The sequence below is a fragment of the Ovis canadensis genome, chromosome 14 (assembly GCF_042477335.2).
Source record: "Ovis canadensis isolate MfBH-ARS-UI-01 breed Bighorn chromosome 14, ARS-UI_OviCan_v2, whole genome shotgun sequence".
In the NCBI taxonomy this organism is placed as follows: domain Eukaryota; kingdom Metazoa; phylum Chordata; class Mammalia; order Artiodactyla; family Bovidae; genus Ovis; species Ovis canadensis.
The window spans coordinates 71,509,123-71,533,518 of record NC_091258.1 but is presented as its reverse complement, the minus strand read 5'-3'; the positions used below and the strand labels follow the sequence as shown (position 1 = coordinate 71,533,518).

Genomic DNA, 24,396 nt, shown 5'->3' with positions numbered 1-24,396 from the left:
TTTGGTTTCCAGAACTGGTTAATGGGAGGTTGTAAAATGTTTAGAGGCCCTGTCAAATTTGGGAAACCTTATGAAACACCAATTCTAAAGAGCATCAAGGTCACAGGTTATTTCCACACATGGCTTGAGCTTTCATGTGGCTTTGAAAACAAGGTCATGCAGTGTGAGGGGTCCTGAATGCCCTTCTCGTGAAGTCCAGGCTTCCGGGGTGCACTGAGTGGGGCAAGGCTCTCCCTTCAGCCACCCCGTTTTACATGGGCCTGTGCCCTGGGGGTTGGTCCTACAGACCCTCAGGTCCACGAAGACCCATAGGCCTGTGCCATGTTTGGAAAACCCTTCTGGGCAAAGGAGCTTTAATGCTCAAGTTTTCCTTCCTGGGCTCCATTCTCCACTGTTTTGGGGTCTGGAAACTTTTTCCTGCCTGAATTGGAGTGGTTTTGAGAAATTTTTCAATATTCTTTTCGAGAACGTTCGGTGTATTTCAGCTGCAGGTGGGTCCTGCCAGATGACCGGGGCTGGACCTCCTTTCTCTTTTTCTGGTTTCACTGCTTATGGGGCGATCCTGTGGTGAACATGAAATTCATTTGGAAGGTGATCGTGTCACATCCAGGCTTCCCTGGTATCTCAGTGGTAAAGAGTCAGGCTGCAGTGCAGAAGATGCGAGTTCAGTACCTGGGTTGGGAAGATCCCCTGGAGAAGGAAATGGCAACCCGCTCCACTATTCTTGCCTGGGAAATCCTGTGGGATGAGAAACCCAGCAGGCTACAGTCTCTGGGGTCACAGAGTCGGAGACAACATAATGAGTCAACAACAGCATTTCAGAATCACATCTGGTGGAAGCTCGCCAGCTCTGGGGGCTTCATGCTCTCCCCTGCAGCCTGTGGAAGCAGCGATGGGGGAGGGGCTGGAGGGAGAACGGGAAACACTGTGACTTCTCATCAACCCCCCACCCCCGCCTATGGAGTCCACCTTCCCCTTCTTCGCCAGCCAATCTTCATCACCTGCTGCCTTCCTGGCTGCCTGTTGGGGCTTCCTCCTTCCTTCCCCACATTCGGGGCACTTCCTCCCTGATGGAGGCACCTGGACCTGGGCCGGAGGATGCGGACATGGTACCCCTGCTGCTGCACCCAGAGACTCTCCATTCCTTGAAGCTCGCCCCCACCCCGAGGCGCCAGGACCACAGCACCGACCTCACCTGTAGGGTGAATCTCCAAGGATCTCAGGTGACCATGGACAGAGCCACCCAGCTCAATGTCTCCTGTGAGTGTGGAGGGGTGGCTGAGTCCCTGAGGCAGTGGTGTGTGTGTATGTGTGTGTGTGAGTGTGTAGAGAGAAGGCCAGCCTACTCTTCTATGGGTCTGCACCCTGGGAGCTGAGGTGGGGAGTGGCCGTGAAGGACAGCCTCGCCCCCAACACTTCCTGGTTTCCCTCCTGGGGTGCTGGTCAGTTTCCATCCCACTCCTCCCTCTGCAGCAACCCCATGTCTTTCTGCCCCAGATGCCCTGAGGAACCTCCACATCAGCCTCCCCTTCAGAAACGTCACAGGTAAGACAGGACCTCTCCTCTCCAGGGCTGGGTCCTGCTCCTGGGACCGCCTCCAAGGTGAGTCAGGGGAGTGGGTTTGAGTGTGATCAGATATGGGAAGAGCAAGGAGAAAATCACCACCCTGCCCCACCTCCCATGCACTAAACCACACACACATGCAATACACACATACACATAAGCACAGATATTAATAGATCCTGGGAAGGCCAGAGAGTGAGACCTCAGCCTCCCCCAGCTCTCCCACTACGCTTTCCCCAAAGTCCCTCAAGATTCTGCAGAACACCTCGTCCCTTCTCATCTCAGAGAGCCAGGCACCGCAGCTGCTGTGTGTTGCTGACAGCCACCCCCTGCACAGCTGAGCTGGTTTCCAGGGTCTCCCGCCCTGGAGGCCACCCCCAACTCCAGCACCGGGATCCTGGAGATGCAGGACTTAGGACCGGCAGAAAGAGAGTTCACCTGGTGAGCTCAGAACCCTCTGGACTCCCAGCATGTTTCCAGAGGACAGACGTGCAGACATCACTGTGAGCTTCTCCCTGGAAATGCTTGACTCCAAATCTGTCTCCTTTCCACCCAAGGGTTTTAATCTTTTAATTTGTAGAGGTGACTGTGTGATGACCCAAAGAGTAAATTCCATTGCAAAGAGACTTTTATTCCTTTCATTTTCCAAGAATACATGGTCCCTCATCAGGACAGGGCCCAGGGGGAAGCACAAGGTTGTGCTCAAGGAGCAGGAGCAGGGAAGCCTTCCTTCGAGTTTCCATGGGAAACACAAGGCTTCTTGTTGTTGTTCAGTTGCTCGGTCACGTCCAACTCTTTGCAGGACAGCATGCTAGGCTTCCATGTCCTTCACCATCTCCCAGAGCTTGCTCAAACGCATTTTCATTTAGCTGATGATGCCATCCAACCATCTCATCCTCTGTTGTCCCCTTCTCCTTCTGCCTACAATTTCCCCCATCATCAGGGCCTTTTCTAAGGAGTTGGCTCTTCACACCGCGTGGCCGAAGTATTGGAACTTCAGCTTCAGCATCATTCCTTCTGTTAGGGAAAGTGCACTGACTGAAACCACCCACCCTGGCAAGGCACCACAATAACCATTTGCATGAGGTGTTCTACGACAGGAGGCCCTGGTAAGGAACACGGAGCTAATAAGCCTCCACCAACCAGAAGAGTTCTGGAAAGGTCAAATGGAGACACCACATGTCCCACCACCTCCCAGAATCCTTCTCTCTGGCATCCATCTTGGCGGAACAAGGCATGCACCACCAGCAAGGACTCTGAGCCAGAATGTTTGGCTAAAGACAACCAGGAAACTAATCCCATCACCATACTGCAAGCCATGTGACAGAGCTGTTCTCCTGGGTTCCCTTACTCTGCTGCTCTCCACCTGGGTGCCCTTTCCCAATAAAATATCTTGCTTTGTCAGCACATGTGCCTCCTTGGACAATTCATTTCTGAGTGTTAGACAAGAGCCCAGTTTCAGGCCCTGGAAGGGGTCCCTCTTCCTGCAACACTTCCAGCGAATATTCAGGGTTGATTTCCTTTAGGATGGACTGGTTGGATGTCCTTGCAGTCCAAGGGACTTTCAAGAATCTTCTCCAACACCACAGTTCAAAAGCATCAATTCTTTGGCACTCAGCTTTCTTTATAGTCCAACTCTCACCTCCATACATGACTACTGGAAAAACCATAGCTTTGACTATACCGAAATTTATCAATAAAGTAATGTCTCTGCTTTTCAATATGCTGGAAGGTTTGGAAGGAAATATAGCTTTTCTTCCAAGCATCTTTTAATTTCATGGCTGCAGTCACCATCTGCAGTGATTTTGGAGCCCCCCCAAATAAACTCTGTCATTGTTTCCCCATCTATTTGCCATGAAGTGATGGGATGAGATGCCATGAACTTAGTTTTTTGAATGTTGGGTTTTAAGCCAGCTTTTCCAGTCCCCTCTTTCACCTTCACGTAGAGGCTGTTTAGTTTCCTTCTCACTTTCCACCATAAGGGTGGTGTCATCTGCATATCTGAGGTTATTGTTATTTGTCCTGGCAATCTTGATTCCAGCTAGTGCTTCATCCAGCCCAGCATTTCTCATGATGTACTGTGCATATAAGTTAAAAAAGCAAGGTGACAAGATGCAGCTGCGACGTACTCCTTCCCTAATTTTGAACCAGTCTCTTATTCCATGTCTGGTTCTAACTGTTGCTTCTTGACCTGCAAACAGGTTGTAGGAGGCAGGTAAGGTAGTCTGGTCTTCTCATCTCTTGAGGAATTTCCCACAGTTTGTTGAGATCCACACAGTCAGTAAAGAGTCTGCCTGCAATGCTGGAGACCTGGTTCAACTCCTGGGTCAGGAAGTTCCCCTGCAGAAGGGATAGACTACCCACTCCAGTGTTCTTGGGCTTCCCTGGTGACTCAGCTGGTAAAGAATCCACTTGCAATGGGGGAGACCGGGGTTTGATCCCTGGGTTGGGGAGGTCCCCTGGAGAAGGGCATGGCAACTGACTTCCAGTTTTCTTGCCTGGAGAATCCCCATGGACAGAAGAGGCTTGCGGGCTGCAGTCCCTGGGGTCACAAAGCGTGGGACATGACTGAGGGAACAAGCACATCACAGCAGCACAGCACTTCTTTCCTGGTGAGTGTGGACGTGTTTCGCCATAAGGCCGGCATTTATTTAATTCTAGAAGGCAGCCTCAAAGAGTTCTGTCATTAGCCAAGTCAGTTTCCATCCCAGCACCATATATGAGGGCTCTGAGCTTTTTACCACCTCAGCTGCACTTGTGTTACCTGCAGGCTCAGTTTTCAGTGCTGCACTCCACTTGGTAGCATCTCATTACCCTTTTCATTTATTTCCCTTTGGTGCAATGACAGGGTAAAAGGCAGGAAGGCCAGGGGTCACTGAATGGAGGAAATAGGCTGCAAGTCTCAGACGTTTTGTCTCTCCCTTAAGCAGCAGGAGGAAACAAACTACACGTGTTAGATTTTTTCCCCTTATCTGTACAAATTAAAAAGTGGTTTCTTTTAAAATCCTTTGTTGCCATGATGACACCTGGTTCCACTTGAACTTAACTTTTCTCAGACTTTGAACTAACTAATGCATTTTTCTTATGGAAATGTTTGTCTTAAGCTGTGTTAATGAACTGTGTTCAGTTCAGTTCAGCTGCTCAGTTGTGTCCCACTCCTTTTGACCGCATGGACTGCAGCATGCCAGGCCTCCCAGGTCATCACTAACTCCCGGAGTTTACTCAGACTCATGTCCATTGAGTCAGTGATGCCATCCAAGCATCTCACCCTCTGTCGTCGCCTTCTCCTCCTGCCTTCAATCTTTTCCAGCATAAGGGTCTCTTCAAATGAGTCAGCTCTTCGAATTTTTGTCTCCAGGCTATGGGCTTCCCTCAGTTCAGTGGGTAAAACATCTGCCTGCAATGTGGGCGACCTGGGTTCCATCACTGGGTTGTGAAGATCCCCTGGAGAAGGGAAAGGCTACCCCCTCCAGTACTCTGGCCTGGAGAATTCCATGGGGGTCACAAAGAGTCACACATGACTGAGCGACTTTCACTTCACTTCTGTCTTCAAGTTGGTTCCACCTAACACTCAGAACTGACTTGACAAACCAGTATGTTTTACTCATGCAAATGTTCTCTAAGCTGCTTTACTGAGACTGTATTTGCTTGGAAACCTGCATTTCTTCAAGATTCATGTCGATCATGTTATGGCCCAGGATAACTCACCTTGTGCCAATGTTATCTCAAACTGCATGTTCTGAGTGAGGGGCCTGATGCCAGTCTCTGAGTTTTGAGACATTTCTTTTCTCCAATTAGCAGCCTGCTAGTAGCTATGTAACATCCAGCTAAAGACTAGCAGGGGGGCATTCTTTCTGCCCCCTTCTGATGTCTATGTCATAAGCTTTCTCTATCTCTTTTATATTTTAATACAACTTTATTACACAAGAGCTCTGCGGGATCAAGCCTTGCCCCAGACTGAATTCCTCTCCTCTGGAGGCCGAGAATCCTGGCGTCTTACACGGCTCAGCAACAACCATTGACAAAGATGTTGAACCATTTGACTTTGCTTTTGTGAAATCCCTGTTTGGTTTCTCACTTATTTAATAATAAAAATTGGGCAGTCTGTTTTGAAAAAATAAAAAGATTTGAGATCTTTATTCTTTATGTGTATTTTTAAAAATTGTAGTTAATGGTTTTATAATGTTGTGTTAGTTTCACAGTGCAGCAAATTGATTCTGTATACACACACACACACACACACACACACATACATATACATATATATATATATTCTGTTCAGGTTGTTTTCCATATATAATATATATAACATATATATTCTTTTCAGGTTGCTTTCTATCATAGCTTACTACAAGATGCTGAGTAATGTTCCCCATGTGATATATTTGGTACTTGTTGGTTATCTACTTTATATATAGTAGTGGGTACATGGTAATTTCAAACTTCTACTTTACCCTGTACAAAGTGAGTCTTTTGACTTGTGACTTTCTCTCCCCCTCTTCTCTCTCTCTCTTCTTTGCTGTGCAGGAGTCTAAAAATTATTTTATGAAATCCTCTCATCAGTGTTTTCATTTGTATGCAGTGTGCTGTCTGTCCACTTATGAAATCTTTGCAATATCAATATCTTTTAAGAATTAAAGTATAGATGATATATACATTTATGTTAGTTTCAGGTGTACAACAGAATGCCCCTCCACAAGATATATTCCAAAATGATCACCATGACAGGACCTAGTTACCAGCTGCCAGCATATACAGTGTTAATGACTGTAGTCAATTGCTATAGCTTTGTAGTAGAGTTGATATCAGAGAGTATCATACCTCCAGCTTTGTTCTTCTTTCTCAACATTGCTTTGACTATTTGATGTCTTTGATGGCTTCAATAAAATTTGAGGATTATTTGTTCTAGCCCTTTTCAAAATGCCATGGGTATTTTAGATAAGGATTGAATTGAATATGTATTGCAAGGCTACAACGGACATTTTCACAATTTTCCTTCTTCTGTTAGCATGGTATAGCTTTCAATTTCTTTGTGTCTTCTTCAGTTTCTTTCATCAATGGCTTATGTCTTTTCTTCTTGATGAAATTTATTCCTGGGTATTTTATTCTCTTTGATGCAATTGTCCATGGGAAAGTTTTAAAATGCTTTCTTTCTGGTAGATATCTTCCTGCATTTCCCCAGTACTACATACAATCATATTTTGTGTATATATTGGGGACAGCAGGAAAAAATGGTCCTTGAGGACAGGAACTAGCTTCACTCAGATACTAGGTATCATGTTGCAAAAACTCACCCTTCATTCTCACCAGAGAAGGCCTTTTCCTGGGTGTCTGTCTGGTGCCCATGCTGGTGGGGCCAGGAGTCATCTCCCCAGCCCTCCTCCCACTGTCCTGGGGTCTAGGACAGTCAACAGCACTTCCTCTCTCCAGCACAAGAAGGAGGCTCCAGGGCCACATTACTTTATCATCCAGCATCATTTAGCTTCCTCTTTGTCTCGTCTTTTTAAAGTTCACACCTCCAAAACTACCATTAATACTTCCGTGTCATGTGAATACCACCTCATAAAATATTACTATTGATTTGCTTTTAAAAATCCATGCATGGAACTTCCCTGGTGGTCCAGCGGTTAAGAACGCACCTGCCAATGCAGGAGACACCCGTTTGATCCCTGGTCTGGGAAGATTCCACATGTCCTTGAGCAACTAAGTCCAAGAACCACAACTGAGCCACTGAGCCCACAGTGGCAAATACTGAAGCCTGTGGGCCCAGAGCCTGTTCTCCACAACAAGAGAAGCCACCCCAATAGGAAGCCTGAGTCCCACAACTGGAGTGTAGACTCTGCTCCACGAAACTATGACTCAGCACAGCTAAAAATAAGTAAATAAATGAATAAACCTTTTTAAAAGTATAATATGTACACTTTTCACTGATAGGAAGTTGTAACTCTTTTGGAATATAAAAATGGTTGCTTCGTGTCCCCAGTTCAATTGTTTGGGTTATTTTATTTTCTATTAGAATAGTCATTAGCACTTAAAGATGCATTTGGTCCCTAAATAATGATGTGGGGTCTTTGAAAGGGTCCAGATGGCAGCGCAAGGTCTGGAGATTCTGAGAAACTGGGGGATCCAAGAAAGGCATACAAATGACACACTGGACATTGGGACATTTAAACTGATTGGTCAGAAATCACACACCTCTGGCCCCAAGCCAACCAAATAAGAACAGAGCAATTCTAATACAGATACAAATCTGCTGTTATTCCCATCTTTGTGGTTATGTCACACCCTTTCATTGTCTATGCTGAGAACTTTGTATCTCTATCTTTTTTTTTCTTAATTTTTTTTTTAATTTTAAAATCTTTAATTATTACATGGGTTGTATCTCTATCTTTTAAAATAAACTCTGCCTGTGTGTTTTTGAGTTTGTGGAATTCATTCTTCGGCTCCAGGATCAGAACACAGTTCCACGTTTCAGTGGGAGATAACTAACCAATCCAATCACATATCCTTGTCTAACTCAATGAAACTATGAGCCATGCCACGTAAAGCCACCCAAGACAGACGGCTCATGGTGGTGAGTTCTGACAAAACATGGTCTCCTGGAGAAGGGAATGGCAAACTACTTCTGTATACCTTGAGAACCCCATGAACAGTATGAAAAAGCAAAAAGATAGGACACTGAAACATGAACTCTCCAGGTCAGTAGGTGACCGAAATGTTACTGGAGATCAGTGGAAAAATAACTCCAGAAAGAATGACGAGCCGGAGCCTAAGCAAAAACACCACCCAGTTGTGGATGTGGCTGGTGATGGAAGTACAGTCCAGTGCTGTAAAAAATGATATTGCATAGGAACCTGGATGTTAGGTCCGTGAATCAAGGCAAATTGGAAGTGGTCAACAGGAGAGGGCAAGAGTGCACATTGACATTTTAGGAATCAGTGAACTAAAATGGACTGGAATGGGTGAATTTAACTCAGATGACCATTATATCTACTCTTGTAGGCAAGAATCTCTTAGAAGAAATGGAGTAGCCATCATAGTCAACAAAAGTGTCTGAAATGCAATACTTGGATGCAATCTCAAAAATGACGGAATGATCTCTGTTCATTTCCAAGGCAAACCATTCAATATCACATTAATCCAAGTCTGTGCTCCAACCAGTAATGCTGAAGAAGCTAAGTTGAATGGTTCTATGAAGACCTACAAGACCTTCTAGAATTAACACCCAAGAAAGATGTCCTTTTCATTATAGGGGACTGAAATGCAAAAGTAGGAAGTAAAGAAATACTAGAGTAAGAGGCAAATTAGTCATTGGAGTACAGAATGAAGCAGGGCAAAGGCTCATAGAGTTTTGCCAAGAGAACGCACTGGTCAGAGCAACACACTCTTCCAACAATAGAAGAGAAGACTACACATGGACATCACCAGATGGTCAACACCAAAATCAGATTGATGATATTCTTTGCAACCAAAGGTGGAGAAACTCTACACAGTCAGAAAAAAACAAGACGAGGAGCTGTCTGTGGCTCAGATCATGAATTCCTTATTGCCAAATTCAGACTGAAATTGAAGAAAGTGGGGAAAACCGCTAGACCATTCGGGTATGACCTAACTCAGATCCCTCACGATTATACAGTGGAAGTGACAAATAGATTTAAGGAATTAAATCTGATAGACAGAGTGCCTGACGAACTATGGACAATGGAGGTTCGTGACATTGTACAGGAGGCAGTGATCAAGACAATCCTCAAGAAAAAGAAATGCAAAAATGCAAAATGGTTATATGAGGAGGCCGTAAAAATAGCTGAGGAAAGAAGAGAAGTGAAAAGCAAAGGAGAAAAGGAAGGATATACCCATCTGAATGCAGTCTCAAAGAACAGCAAGGAGAAAAAAGAAAGCCTTCCTCAGTGATCAATGCAAAGAAACAGAGGAAAACAATAGAATGAGGAAGACTAGAGATCTCTTCAAGAAAATTAGAGGCACCAAGGGAACTTTTCATGCAAAGATGGGCACAATAAAGACAGAAATGGTATGGACCTAATAGGAACAGAAGATATTAAAGAGGTGGCAAGGATACACAGAAGAACTGTACAAAAAAGATCTTCATGACCCAGATAATTACGATGGTGTGATCACTCACCTAGAGCCAGTCATCCTGGAACACGAAGTCAAATGGGCCTTAGGAAGCATCACTACGAACAAAGCTAGTGGAAGTGATGGAATTTCAGTTGAGCAATTTCAAGTCCTAAACAACGATGCTGTGGAAGTGCTGCACTCAATATGCCAGCAAATCTGGAAAACTCGGCAGTGGCCACAGGACTGGAAAAGATCAGCTTTCATTCCAATCCCAAAGAAAGGCAATGCCAAAGAATGCTCAAACTACCGCACAATTGCACTCATCTCACATGCTAGTAAGGTAATGCTTAAAATTCTCCAAGCCAGGTTTCAGCAATACGTGAACTGTGAACTTTCAGATGTTCAAGCTGGATTTAGAAAAGGCAGAGGAACCAGAGATCAAATTGCCAACATCTGTTGGGTCATTGAAAAAGCAAGAGAGTTCCAGAAAAACATCTGCTTCTGCTTTATTGACTATGCCAAAGCCTTTGACTGTGTGGATCACAAGAAACTGTGGAAAATTCTGAAAGAGATGGGAATAGCAGACCACCTGACCTTCCTCTTGAGAAATCTGTCTGCAGATCAGCAAGCAACAGTTAGAACTGGACATGGAACAGTAGACTGGTTCCAAATCGGGAAAGGAGTACATCCAGTCTGTATATTGTCACCCTGCTTATTTAGCTTATATGCCAAGTATATCATGAGAAATGCTGGACTGGATGAAGCACAAGCTGGAATCAAGATTGTAGGGACAAATATCAATAACCTGAGATATGCAGATGACACCACCCTTGTGGCAGAAAGTGAAGAAGAACTAAAGAGCCTCTTGATGAAAGTGAAGTAGGAGAGTGAAAAAGTTGGCTTAAAACCGAACATTCAGAAAACTAAGATCATGGCATCCGGTCCCATCATGGCAAACAGATGGGGAAACAGTAGAAACAGTGGCAGACTTTATTTTGGGGGGCTCCAAATTCACTGGATATGGAGGTTGCAGCCATGAAATTAAAAGACGCTTACTCCTTGGCAGGAAAGTTATGACCAGCCTAGACAGCATATTTAAAAGCAGAGACATTACTTTGCCGATAAAGGTCTGTCTAGTCAAAGCCATGTTTTTCCAGTAGTCAGGTATGGATGTGAGAGTTGGACCATAAAGAAAGCTGACTGCTGAAGAATTGATGCTTTTGTATTGTGGTGTTAGAGAAGACTCTTGAGAGTCCTTGGACTGCAAGGAGATCCAGCCAGTCCATCCTAAAAGCACGGATGCTGAAGCTGAAACCCCAATACTTTAACCATCTGATGCAAGGCACTGACTCATTGGGAAAGCCGCTGATGCTGGAAAAGATTGAAGGTGGGAGGAAAAGGGGACAACAGAGGATGAGTTGGTAGGATGGCATCACCAACTCAATGGACATGAGTCTGAGTAAACTCCGGGAGTTGGTGATGGACAGGGAGGACTGGCATGCAGCAGTCCATGGGATCTCAAAGAATTGGACATGACAGAGTGACTGAACTGAACTGAATCATGTGTAACCAGCAGATCAGGTGTATATGTGACAACCTGGATGTGAAACAGGCATCTGAAACTGGAGGGGCAGTCTGGAAGGACTGAAGTCTTGTAGGATGTGATGCTATTTACAGGTGGACAGTGTCAACATTGAGTTGGATTGAGCTGAGTTGAATTCTGAGATGCACTGCTGGTGCCTCAGAATTGCTTGTGGGTGTGTGGTCAAACTGACAGACACATTGGAATTGGGCCCAGAATCATCTACATTCATTTTCTTGTACTAAATCTGGAAACCGAGTGTCATTTAACCTTACAGCACTTTGTGTGTCCCCTCCCAACACCCAGCCTTACAACTGTCTTTAAACCCTTTAATTGCCACATGTGGGGACTGGCCACCATTCGTCATGGCTGCTCTAGAACATGCATCCAAGCAGTGGAAATGTTTGGTCCTCATGTAAGAACCTGCTCAGCTTGCTGTATGAAGCTGTTTTCCTCTCCAATGTGTGGGCCAACTTACATTTCAACAACCACTGCTCCACACTTTCCCAGCAGTTGGCGTTTTGAGAGACTGTAATAGCTGGCTACTTGGAGCACGTGTAGTCATACCCTATTAGTGTCTTAACGTGCAGGTTCCTGGCTGCAGTGATGTGGGGCAGCTTTCCAGTCCTTGACGGTCCCCTTATACATTGTCCTCGATGAAATTCTTGCTCATTTGGGCCCATTTCTGTATATTTCTTTGACCTTAGGCATTTTAGATACTCATATTTTGGCTACTGTTACTTTGATGGTTATCTGTGTTTTCTGTATCTTCTCCCACCTGATGTCTTTCAATTCCGCACTCCCAGGGGTGTCTGTTATGAAGAGTTCTTCATTTTAATCCAGCTCGGGATTTCAGCGTCTCTCTTAGAGATGGTGTTCTTCCTGTGCTGTTCGGGAATCCTGCCCCACCACAGCTCATGGGGATACCTGCTGCAGTATCTTGCCGCAGCTCTGCTGTTTGTCTCTAAATAGGTCTCAGCCCAGCTGCACTTGATTTTGGTTCCCATATGAGCTAGGGGTGCAGCTTCACTTGACTGGCTTCAGATCCCCTGTCGCCCACAGAGTGATTGAAACATTTATCTCTTTGTCATTTCTTTCTCTCACCTTTGCTATTACACATGATGCTTCCCGTGGTTGGGGTTTATTTCTAGGTTCCCTATTCTGTTCCACTAGTCTACTGGACTATCCCTCTTTCAGTCCAAAAGTTTTGTTGTACTATGCTGTAATATACCCTGGAGAAGAGAATGGCAACCCAATCCAGTATTCTTGCCTGGACAACCCCATGGACTGAGGAGTCTTGTGGGCTACAGTCCATGGGGTGGCAAAGAGTCAGACATGACTGAGCGACTAAGCAAGCAGGCAGGCTGTAATGTATCTTCACAACTTGCAGAGCCAGGCCTCACACATTGTTCTTTTCAAGGTACCCTTGCCATTCTTGAAATGTCTGCTTCCTTATAAAGTTTACAGTGGAGTTACTGAGTTCCACAGATGTCCACTTGAGATGTGGTGACATACGTTTGGATTCTGCACATTATTTTGAGTAGAATGGACATTTATACTCTGTTTTTTCAAACCCTTAATGTGGTGTATTTTTCCATTTATATATGTCTTTAATATCCTTCAAGACAGATTTATAATTTTCTCCATTGAGATTTTGTATATCCTTTTGTTATATACCTTTCTAAATGTTAGATAGATTCCAGGTATATCCTAATTTTTGATGCATTTGTCAATGGTTCTCATACAGTTTTATATTACTGTGCTATGGGAATGTGATTGATCTGTTTTGACCGAGTTGCAAGGCATGTGGGAATCTTAGTTCCCTGCGAGGGGTCAAATCCCCATCTCCTGCTTTGGAAGGTGGGTGCTTGATCACTGGACCACAGGAGGTCTGCAATGATTTTTAAAATTGGAATATGTCTCAAGTCATCATGCTCTCTTGTTAAACCTCTAAATGGATCTGTATAAACTTTTGGATTTTTCTACAAACACAAACTTATATCAAGAGAAATCTCTTTCTTTTTCCTTTCAACTGTTACACCTTTTACCAATATTTATTGACTTGCTAGGGTGGAACCTATACTACTTTATTAAGTGTGATGTTTTCTAAAGACACCCTTCATCTTTTTAGGGAATTTCTCTTTTATTTCCAATGCACTGTGAATTTTATCACAAAGGCATTGGCAATCATCCAGTGCTCGTTTTTTTCATCTCTGGAGATTTAATCAGTAAACTGGGGACAGTAGCCACACTAGAAGCCACACTACATAGCGTATATTGCCACAGACGAAATGTAACATAAGTAATTGATTATGCAGGTTTTGAAAGGCCAGTGGAGCCTGTCAACCAGGGAACACTCTCTTAGCTTTGTACCACTCTAATCTAAGCTCCCAGCTTGACATTTTTCAAATCTTTTACATATATAGATACATATTCTCTTTGAGATACAGGTATAACATTGTATTAGTTTCAGGTGTATAATATAATGATTTTATATTACATACATATTGCAAAATGATCACCAAATATGCTTAATTAACATTTATATCGATAAGGCTAAAATTTTTGTGTGTGATGAGAAATTTTAAGATCTAATCTTTTGGCAACTTTCAAATATACAGTACAGTAGTGTCAACTGTATTAGTGTCCCTAAACATTTTAAATATAATCACCATGGTGTACATTACATGTCCATGACATTTTATTTTATTCCTGAAAATATGTACCTTCTGACCACTTTTGCCAGTTTTGCCATAGACTCCACTCTCTACCTCTGAGGACCACCAGTTATTTCTCTTTATCTGTGACTTTATGTTGTTTGTTTATTTTTCATTTTCACCTACTTGTGAGATCATACAGTATTCTTCCCCTGTCTAATGTACTTCATTACCCTAATGCCCTCGTGTACCATCCATGTATTGTAAAGGCAGGATTTCCTCCTCTTTTATAGCTGAAGAATGATCACGAGTACGCACACACCGCAGTCTCTTTACTCATTCCCTCATCATTGGATATGGAAGTTGTTTCCATGTCTTCAATAATGTACATAGCGCTTCCATGAACGTGGGGTGCATGTATCTTTTCAAATTGCCACTTTCATTTTCTTGAAAGGCCCCAAAGCGAAAGTGCCTGAGGCTCTATTTCTAGTTTAGAGGAACCTGCAGCGCTCCCCATAGTGGCTGCGCCAGCTCACACTCCCGCCAGCAGGGCCCAGGGGTTCCCTTCCCCCACGTGCTCACCAGCACCGCTTGTTTCCTGTCCTGTGACCGTCCCAGCTTGACATTTGCTGGACACCAGCTGCTGTGAAGGTGTGCTGCACAGCCCTGTGGCTCCTGGCCTTCTCCAGAGCCTGCTTGTCCAGCAATGTTTCCGCAACAGGTGAGGAATGAAGGCGAGAGCTCGTCTCCTCTTGTTCACCTGGACCCTGGGCAGGGCCAGTCCAAGGTTCGGTGGATCCTGACATTGACTCAAGGGTTCGGATCCCTCCTTAGGAAAAAAAAAAAAAACAGTGTCACCGAATACAATACAGACATGGCTCCCAAATACAAAATGTGACCCCCAGGTCTCCGGTGCGGCCCTGAAGTGTTTTCAGGGACTGAGAACAAAGAGCAAATGAACAAAGAAGCTGCCATATCTCTTATCAGTCAGTAAATTCCAAGAACTCATGAATCTGTGAGCCAGGAACTGTGGATGGAGGCCAAATACATATTTCCTAAAAGTCTCAATATCACAGGCACATCACATCTGAGTTTCTTTTGAATGAGAAATCTGTGTAATCAATCACAAAACATAAAATGCTGAAAACCAAAAGATAAGATATATATTGCAGACTATTTTTCTTTCTTCCATTTTCTGGTTTTTGTTTTTTTTTTACATCCATGCTCTAGGGCTTGTGGAGACTTAGTTCCCAGACCAGGGATTGAAGCTGGGCCAGAGGCAGTGAGAGTGCAGAGTGCTAAGCACTGGGCCACCATACCACTTTTCTCAGAAGTCAGGCACACATATCACACCTGCATAACACCTGTGCCCCATACTTTTGGTCTGATCCTCTTTGATTGCCTCGTTTGGGGAGAATAATCATGTATATTAATTAATATGAACAGTCTACTCATAAAGTGTTAGTTAGCTGTGTTTGACTCTTTGTGATCCCATGGACTGTAGCCTGTAAGAGCCCTCTGTCCATGGAATTCTCCCAGCAAGGATACTGGAGTGGGTTGCCATTCCCTTCTCCAGGGGATCTTCCTGACCCAGGAATCGAACCCTGGTCTTCACACTGAGGGCAGATTCTTTACCATCTGAGCTAGCAGGGAAGCCCATTATACGAGGAAGTGAGATTAATTATATTATATCTAAAATAGAATAGAAAGAAGATGCAGTATTTCCACTGGCACGATTGACGGACATTTCCTTTCGTGTCTGTAGTTTAAAAAAGTAAAAAATATATTAATATTTCTATCTAACTATAAAAGAAACTTTCCATCAGTCCCATGGCTTCTTCCTGAAAGTGTCTAAAATGTTTATGATCATAGTCAAACTTGTGAAACTTAAAGAATTTTTTCCCGAAAGGGCAGCAAGTTCACAGGTTTTTTCCATACATGACTTAAGCCTTCCTGTGGCTTTGAAAAGAAGGCCATCCAGAGTGAGGGGTCGTGAACTGTGTTTCTGTGTGAGGTCTGGACTTTGGGGTCCCAGCTGAATGGGCAAAGTTCTTCCTTTACCACCCCACTTTGCGTGGGCCTGTGTCCGGGTCGGCTGGTCGCACAGACCCTCAGATCCATGAAGACGCACAGCCCGTGTGCCCTGTTCTGGAAACCCTTCTGGGCAAAGGAGCTTTTCACGCTCAGCTTTCCTTCCTGGGTTCCACCCTCCACCGTGTGTGAGTCCTCCTGCCCAAGTCTGAATGGTTTTGAGAAATCTTTCAGTGTTCTTTTCCGGAAAGTCCAGAGTTTCTGTGTTGCAGGGTTGGTCCCACCCGATGACCAGGGCTGGAGCCCGTTTCTCTTTTCTGGTTGTGCGGGCCGCTGCGGGATCCCACCATGGACCTGAGCATCACTGGACGGGTGGTCATGTCAGAGCCACGTGCGGTGAAGCCTCTCAGCCTCTGGGGGCCTCAGGATCTCCGGCTGCAGCGTGGGGTGTGGGGTGGAGGGGTGGGACCTTCAGCCTTCTCAGGGCCGCCCCTCCTCCATGGCCTGGGGCGTCCAAGTTCCCCTTCTGTGCTTGGCCAAGGCTCTGTCTCCGTCACCCTCTGGCTTCCTGTTGGGGCTTCCTCGTTCCCTCCCCACATTTGGGGCACTTCCCTCCCCCGCAGAGGGACCTGAACTGGCTCTGTGCTGGCGGATGCCGACATGGTGCCCTTGCTGCTGCTGCTGCCCCTGCTGTGGGGGGGTGAGTGGGGGAGGGGTGGGGAACAGGGCTGACGGATGGAGGAGGGGGTCAAGTGTGGGGAGGGGCTGGAGCTCCCGCTGAGCCTCTGTGTCCCCCAGGGTCCCTGCAGGAGCTTCAAGGGTATGAGCTCCGAGTGCAGGAATCAGTGGTGGTGCAGGCATGCATGGACGTCCACGTGCCCTGCTCCTTCTCCTATCCCTGGAGTTCGGGAAATTCCTGGCATTCCTCTGACGAACCCTTCATCTACTGGTTCCGGGAAGGAGACCCCCATTACAGTGATGCTGTGGCCACAAACGACCGAAAGAAACGAGTGAAGTCAGAGACCCAGGGCCGATTCCACCTCCTTGGGGACCCCAGGGACAACGACTGCTCCCTGAGCATCCAAGAGGCCAGGCTGAGCGACTCAGGAGTCTACTACTTGCGAGTGGAGAGAGGACGATATGTGAAGTACAGTTACAGAGAGAAGAAGCTGAACTTGCAGGTGACAGGTGTGACAGGGGCCCCAGGAGAGGACCCTGGCCCGTGGAGGCTCCTCTATTAGAACGGGAATGGGGTATAGGAGCCCTCCCTGCTCCAGGTCTTGGGGTTTGAGGGTTCAGGAGAAACTCAGAACTGGGAATGAGTTGTGACCCTGACCCTCTGGGTTCCCACACCCCTGCGTCCAGGCATCTCCTTCTGTCTCCTCGTCTCCCTTTCTCCAGAGAAACCCGACATCCAGTTCCTGGAGCCTCTGGAGTCTGGCCGCCGCACACCTCTGACCTGCAGCCTGTCGCTGGTCTGTGATGGGCCACAGATTCTCCTGTTCTCCTGGGCGGGGGACACCCTTGATGCCATGAACCCAGACACCCTCCACTCCTCGGAGCTCACCCTCACCCCGAGGTTTCAGGACCACGGCACCAACCTCACCTGTCTGGTGACACTCCATGGAACGCAGGTGACCCTGGAGAGAACCGTCCAGCTCAACGTCTCCTGTGAGCTTGGAGGGGTGGCGGGGTCCCTGAGGGTGGTGGGGTGTGTGTGTGGGTGTCTGCGGTGTGTAGAGAGGAGGCTAGCCCATTCTTCTATGGGTCTGCGCCCTGGGAGCTGAGGTGGGGAGTGGCCGTGAAGGACAGCCTCCCCCCCCAGCACTTCCTGGTTTCCCTCCTGGGGTGCTGGTCAGTTTCCATCCCACTCCTCCCTCTGCAGCAACCCCATGTCTTTCTGCCCCAGATGCCCCGAGGAACCTCCGCATCAGCCTCTCCTTCAGAAACAGCACAGGTAGGACAGGACCTCTCCTCTCCAGGGCTGGGTCCTGCTCCTGGGACCACCACCAAGGAGTGGGGGGATGGGCTTGAGGGTGATCAGATATGGGAAGAGTAAGGAGACAATCCCCACCCCGCCCCACCTCCCATGCACTAGACCACACACACATGCAGTACACACAGAGACTCACACACACAGGCACACACACAGAATACATACACATGAACATTCACTGAGACACGCACAGAAAGGCCCATACACACAGGCACACACACATCACACATGTACACATATACACAGAGTTATACCCACAGCACAGGCACCCACCATGCACACATACACTCATGGACACATACACGTGCACTCATGCACATATACACACAGGCACACACACATACACCCCACACATTTACACACGCACACATCCTGTTCAAGGCCCATTTCCTTCACCATGGGTCTATTATGTGGCTTTCTTCCACAAAAGCCTCCTGAGTCCCATCTCCTGCTTCCTTCAGTGAATCAACTTCTCAAGCCTTGAGTCTCTGGGTTTTCTTTCCACCAAACAGCCCAGGCCTGTCCCGTTGAGACACCAAGCCTCCCCTGAAGATACGAGGCCCAGACACATTGGCTCAGCCTGCTTAGGGTGGAAAGGTCCAGCCCTGGGACCACAGGGAACCCACCTGGCTGGCTGGGGGAGGAGAGAGTGACGCCAGGAGATCCTGGAAGGAGGGAGGAGGAGACCTCAGCCTCCCCCAGCTCTCCCGCTGCACTTTTCCCCAAAGCCCTCAAGATTCTGCAGAACGCCTCGTCTGTTCTCATCTCAGAGGGCCAGGCACTGCAGCTGCTGTGTGTTGCTGACAGCAACCCCCCTGCACAGCTGAGCTGGTTCTGGGGATCCCCAGCCCTGGAGTCTACCCCCATCTCCAGCACCGGGGTCTTGGAAATACCACAAGCAGCAGCTGGAGATGGAGAAGTCACCTGCCAAGCGCAGAACCCTCTGGGCTCCCAGCAAGTTTTCTTCAGCCTCTCTGTGCAGAGTGAGTTGCAGGACAGGTGCTGGGGATGGGCAGCCTGGGCAGGTGTGTGCCTTTGGGAGGGCTGGGTCTGGGGACTGAGCTTCACCCCCTCTCCCTTCCCCAGAAGGCCCCCCTCCCTGCAGCTCTGAGACTGAGGAGCAGCAGGGCTCCTGGCCCCTGGTCCTCACCCTGATCAGAGGGGCCCTCATGGGGGCTGGCTTCCTCCTCACCTATGGCTTCACCTGGACCTACTACACCAGGTGAGCACAGCTGTCTCCCTGCGGGGAAGTCCAGAGAATGGCTCTGGAGTTGCCTGTGGGGCTTGGCGGTCCTGTCCTGCCTGCAGCTAAACTGTGTGACTCTCCAGGGACTTCCGTGTCGGTCCAGTGGTTGAGCCTGCGAGTTTCCACTGCAAGGGGCAGGGGTTCGATCCCGGGTTGGGGAACTAAGTTCACACATGCCTTGAGGCAGAGCCCAGAATGAATGAAATGGGTCTACCTCTCTGACCTGAGACCGTGTGGGCTCTGCAGGTGTGGCGGCCACTAGGGAGCTGGGCTGAGGGGTGTGGCCGAGCCTGCTCTCTGTCATGAGGAGATTCACCTGAGGATGCAGAGCCCAGAGGAGAGATGTGGGGACATCACTGGGAGGTTCTCCCTGGAAACTCTCGCCTCCAACCCTGTGTCGTTTGCATCCACGAGCCTTCATTTGTAGAGAAGACTGCGAGACAGTAGGAAGAGTCACTCCCACTGAAAGGAGACTTTCTGACTTAACTCGCTTAGTATGAGATTACTCATGTTTTCACATGTATCAATAACTCATTGTTGGTTCTGCTTGGTTTTTGTCTTGAAAATAGTATTTTACATATGACTATTCCTCCAGTTATGTATGGACTCTAAAATACGATGACATTGCCTTTGCTTGCAAATTTTGTCTCTTTCACAGTAATGTTGATGTGAATGGTGTGATGAAAATAGGAGGCCTAGCACTTTTCTCCTGGTGGGTGTGGAACTGCTTCATCATACATTTGGCATATATTTAGTTCGAGAAGGTAGCCTCAGAGAGTTCTTCTGAGTAGTTAGATGAGCTTATAGCCCGTGGTCATATATGAGGGTTCTGAGCTTCCTACACCCTCAGCAGTGCTTGTGCTACCTACATGGTCCGTTTTCAGCACTGCACTCCACTGTGGCAGTATCTCCTTGCCTTTTTAGTTTATTTCCCTCACGTGCAATGATGTTGAGCCATCTGAATATCTTCTTTAGGGAAATTCCTGTTTGGATCTTTGCCCATTGAAAAATAAAAATTGGGCAGTCTTTTTCTTGTTAATTGAGTTCTTTAGTCTGGATGTGACTTTTTAAAAATCAAAATATAACTGATTTATAATGCTGTATTTGTTTCACGGTACAGCAAGGTGGTTCAGTTATATACGTCTATTCTCCTCAGATTCTTTCCCGTTATACTTTTTTACAAGATTGTTAGTATACTTCCCTGGGCTAGACAGCTGGTCCTTGTTGGTTATCTATTTTAGATACAGCAGGGGAGCCTGGTGGGCTGCCAACTATGGGGTCACACAGAGTCAGACACGACTGAAGTGACTGAGCAGCAGCAGCAGCCGTGTGTATTTGTCAATCCCAACCTCCCAATTTATCCTTCCTCCCTCTGAAAAAATTTTAGGATTTTTACCCTTTAAGAAACTAAGAAATGTAAACAGAGTATTTCTAAATAAATATTAAAGAAAGCTTTTTGTTTGTTTGTTTGTTTTTGTTTGTTTGTTTCCAGAACTGGTTAATGGGAGGGTGTAAAATGTTTAGAGGCCCTGTCAAATTTGGGAAACCTTATGAAACACCAATTCTAAAGAGCATCAAGGTCACAGGTTATTTCCACACATGGCTTGAGCTTTCATGCGGCTTTGAAAACAAGGTCATGCAGTGTGAGGGGTCCTGAATGCCCTTCTCGTGAAGCCCAGGCTTCCGGGGTGCACTGAGTGGGGCAAGGCTCTCCCTTCAGCCACCCCGTTTTGCATGGGCCTGTGCCCTGGGGGTTGGTCCTACAGACCCTCAGGTCCACGAAGACCCATAGGCCTGTGCCATGTTTGGAAAACCCTTCTGGCAAAGGAGCCTTAATGCTCAAGTTTTCCTTCCTGGGCTCCATTCTCCACTGTTTTGGGGTCTGGAAACTTTTTCCTGCCTGAACTGGAGTGGTTTTGAGAAATTTTTCAATATTCTTTTCCAGAACGTTCGGTGTATTTCAGCTGCAGGTGGGTCCTGCCAGATGACCGGGGCTGGACTCCTTTCTCTTTTTCTGGTTTCACTGCTTATGGGGCGATCCTATGGTGAACATGAAATTCATTTGGAAGGTGATCATGTCACATCCAGGCTTCCCTGGTATCTCGGTGGTAAAGAGTCAGGCTGCAGTGCAGAAGATGCGAGTTCAGTACCTGGGTTGGGAAGATCCCCTGGAGAAGGAAATGGCAACCCGCTCCACTATCCTTGCCAGGGAAATCCTGTGGGATGAGAAACCCAGCAGGCTACAGCCTCTGGGGTCACAGAGTCGGAGACAACATAATGAGTCAACAACAGCATTTCAGAATCACATCTGGTGAAACCTCGCCAGCTCTGGGGGCTTCATGCTCTCCCCTGCAGCCTGTGGAAGGAGTGATGGGGGAGGGGTTGGAGGGAGAACGGGAAACACCGTGACTTCTCATCAACCCCCAGCCCCGCCTATGGAGTCCACCTTCCCCTTCTTCGCCAGCCAATCTTCATCACCTGCTGCCTTCCTGGCTGCCTGTTGGGGCTTCCTCCTTCCTTCCCCACATTCGGGGCACTTCCTCCCTGATGGAGGCACCTGGACCTGGGCTGGAGGATGCGGACGTGGTACCCCTGCTGCTGCACCCAGAGACTCTCCATTCCTTGAAGCTCGCCCCCACCCCGAGGCGCCAGGACCACAGCACCGACCTCACCTGTAGGGTGAATCTCCAAGGATCTCAGGTGACCATGGACAGAGCCACCCAGCTCAATGTCTCCTGTGAGTGTGGAGGGGTGGCTGAGTCCCTGAGGCAGTGGTGTGTGTGTGTGTGTGTGTGTGTGTGAGTGTGTAGAGAGAAGGCCAGCCTACTCTTCTATGGGTCTGCACCCTGGGAGCTGAGGTGGGGAGTGGCCGTGAAGGACAGCCTCCCCCCCCAGCACTTCCTGGTTTCCCTCCTGGGGTGCTGGTCAGTTTCCATCCCACTCCTCCCTCTGCAGCAAGCCCATGTCTTTCTGCCCCAGATGCCCCGAGGAACCGCCGCATCAGCCTCCCCTTCAGAAACAGCACAGGTAAGACAGGACCTCTCCTCTCCAGGGCTGGGTCCTGCTCCTGGGACCGCCTCCAAGGTGAGTCAGGGAGTGGGTTTGAGTGTGATCAGATATGGGAGGAGCAAGTAGAAAATCACCACCCTGCCCCACCTCCCATGCACTAAACCACACACACATGCAATACACACATACACATATGCACAGATATTAATAGATCCTGGGAAGGCCAGAGAGTGAGACCTCAGCCTCCCCCAGCTCTCCCACTACGCTTTCCCCAAAGCCCTCAAGATTCTGCAGAACACCTCGTCCCTTCTCATCTCAGAGAGCCAGGCACCACAGCTGCTGTGTGTTGCTGACAGCCACCCCCTGCACAGCAGAGCTGGTTTCCAGGGTCTCCCGCCCTGGAGGCCGCCCCCAACTCCAGCACCGGAATCCTGGAGATGCAGGACTTAGGACCTGCAGAAAGAGAGTTCACCTGGCGAGCTCAGAACCCTCTGGGCTCCCAGCACGTTTCCAGAGGACAGACGTGCAGACATCACTGTGAGCTTCTCCCTGGAAATGCTTGACTCCAAATCTGTCTCCTTTCCACCCAAGGGTTTTAATCTTTTAATTTGTAGAGGTGACTGTGTGATGACCCAAAGAGTAAATTCCACTGAAAAGAGACTTTCATTCCTTTCATTTTCCAAGAATACATGGTCCCTCATCAGGACAGGGCCCAGGGGGAAGCACAAGGTTGTGCTCAAGGAGCAGGAGCAGGGAAGCGTTTCTTTGAGTTTCCATGGGAAAGAAAAGGCTTCTTGTTGTTCAGTTGCTCGGTCACGTCCAACTCTTTGCAGGACAGCATGCTAGGCTTCCATGTCCTTCACCATCTCCCGGAGCTTGCTCAAATGCATTTTCATTTAGCTGATGATGCCATCCAACCATCTCATCCTCTGTTGTCCCCTTCTCCTTCTGCCTACAATTTCCCCCATCATCAGGGCCTTTTCTAAGGAGTTGGCTCTTCACACCAGGTGGCCGAAGTATTGGAACTTCAGCTTCAGCATCATTCCTTCTGTTAGGGAAAGCGCACTGACTGAAACCACCCACCCTGGCAAGGCACCACAGTAACCATTTGCATGAGGTGTTCTACGAGAGGAGGCCCTGGTAAGGAACACGGAGCTAATAAGCCTCCACCAACCAGAAGAGTTCTGGAAAGGTCAAATGGAGACACCACATGTCCCACCACCTCCCAGAATCCTTCTCTCTGGCATCCATCTTGGTGGAACAAGGCATGCACCACCGGCAAGGACTCTGAGCCAGAATGTTTGGCTAGAGACAACCAGGAAACTAATCCCATCACCATACAACCCAAGACTGCAAGCCATGTGACAGAGCTGTTCTCCTGGGTTCCCTTACCCTGCTGCTCTCCACCCGGGTGCCCTTTCCCAATAAAATATCTTGCTTTGTCAGCACATGTGCCTCCTCGGACAATTCATTTCTGAGTGTTAGACAAGAGCCCAGTTTCAGGCCCTGGAAGGGGTCCCTCTTCCAGCAACACTTCCAGCGAATATTCAGGGTTGATTTCCTTTAGGATGGACTGGTTGGATGTCCTTGCAGTCCAAGGGACTTTCAAGAATCTTCTCCAACACCACAGTTCAAAAGCATCAATTCTTTGGCACTCAGCTTTCTTTATAGTCCAGCTCTCACCTCCGTACATGACTATTGGAAAAACCATAGCTTCGACTATACCGAACTTTGTCAGTAAAGTAATGTCTCTGCTTTTCAATATGCTGTCTAGGTTTGGAAGGAAATATAGCTTTTCTTCCAAGCATCTTTTAATTTCATGGCTGCAGTCACCATCTGCAGTGATTTTGGAGCCCCCCCAAATAAACTGTCATTGTTTCCCCATCTATTTGCCGTGAAGTGATGGGATGAGATGCCATGAACTTAGTTTTTTGAATGTTGGGTTTTAAGCCAGCTTTTCCAGTCCCCTCTTTCACCTTCACGTAGAGGCTGTTTAGTTTCCTTCTCACTTTCCACCATAAGGGTGGTGTCACTTGCATATCTGAGGTTATTGTTATTTGTCCTGGCAATCGAGATTCCAGCTAGTGCTTCATCCAGCCCAGCATTTCTCATGATGTACTGTGCATATAAGTTAAAAAAGCAAGGTGACAATGTGCAGCTGTGACGTACTCCTTCCCCAATTTTGAACCAGTCTCTTGTTCCATGTCTGGTTCTAACTGTTGCTTCTTGACCTGCA

The 24,396-nt window shown here is 47.4% G+C and overlaps 1 protein-coding gene across 22 annotated transcripts; it reads left to right on the top strand.

Moving 5' to 3' along the window:
• The first annotated feature begins 16,181 nt into the window (after positions 1–16,181).
• Positions 16,182–23,608, top strand: LOC138419163 (sialic acid-binding Ig-like lectin 14). Of its 22 annotated transcripts, none has more exons than XM_069551478.1 (11): positions 16,472–16,609; positions 16,708–17,097; positions 17,311–17,580; positions 17,819–17,866; positions 18,676–18,888; positions 18,992–19,127; positions 21,097–21,121; positions 21,579–21,851; positions 22,131–22,178; positions 22,438–22,697; positions 23,135–23,608. In XM_069551478.1, the coding sequence occupies exons 1-11, from the start codon at positions 16,570–16,572 to the stop codon at positions 23,262–23,264; spliced, it is 1,833 nt and encodes a 610-aa protein (XP_069407579.1). In that variant the 5' UTR covers positions 16,472–16,569; the 3' UTR covers positions 23,265–23,608. The 22 variants fall into 22 exon arrangements, with proteins under 22 accessions (XP_069407590.1, XP_069407597.1, XP_069407579.1 ...); XM_069551476.1 differs by having other exon boundaries at positions 18,634–18,888; XM_069551477.1 differs by having other exon boundaries at positions 17,795–17,866.
• The last annotated feature ends 788 nt before the right edge of the window (positions 23,609–24,396 follow it).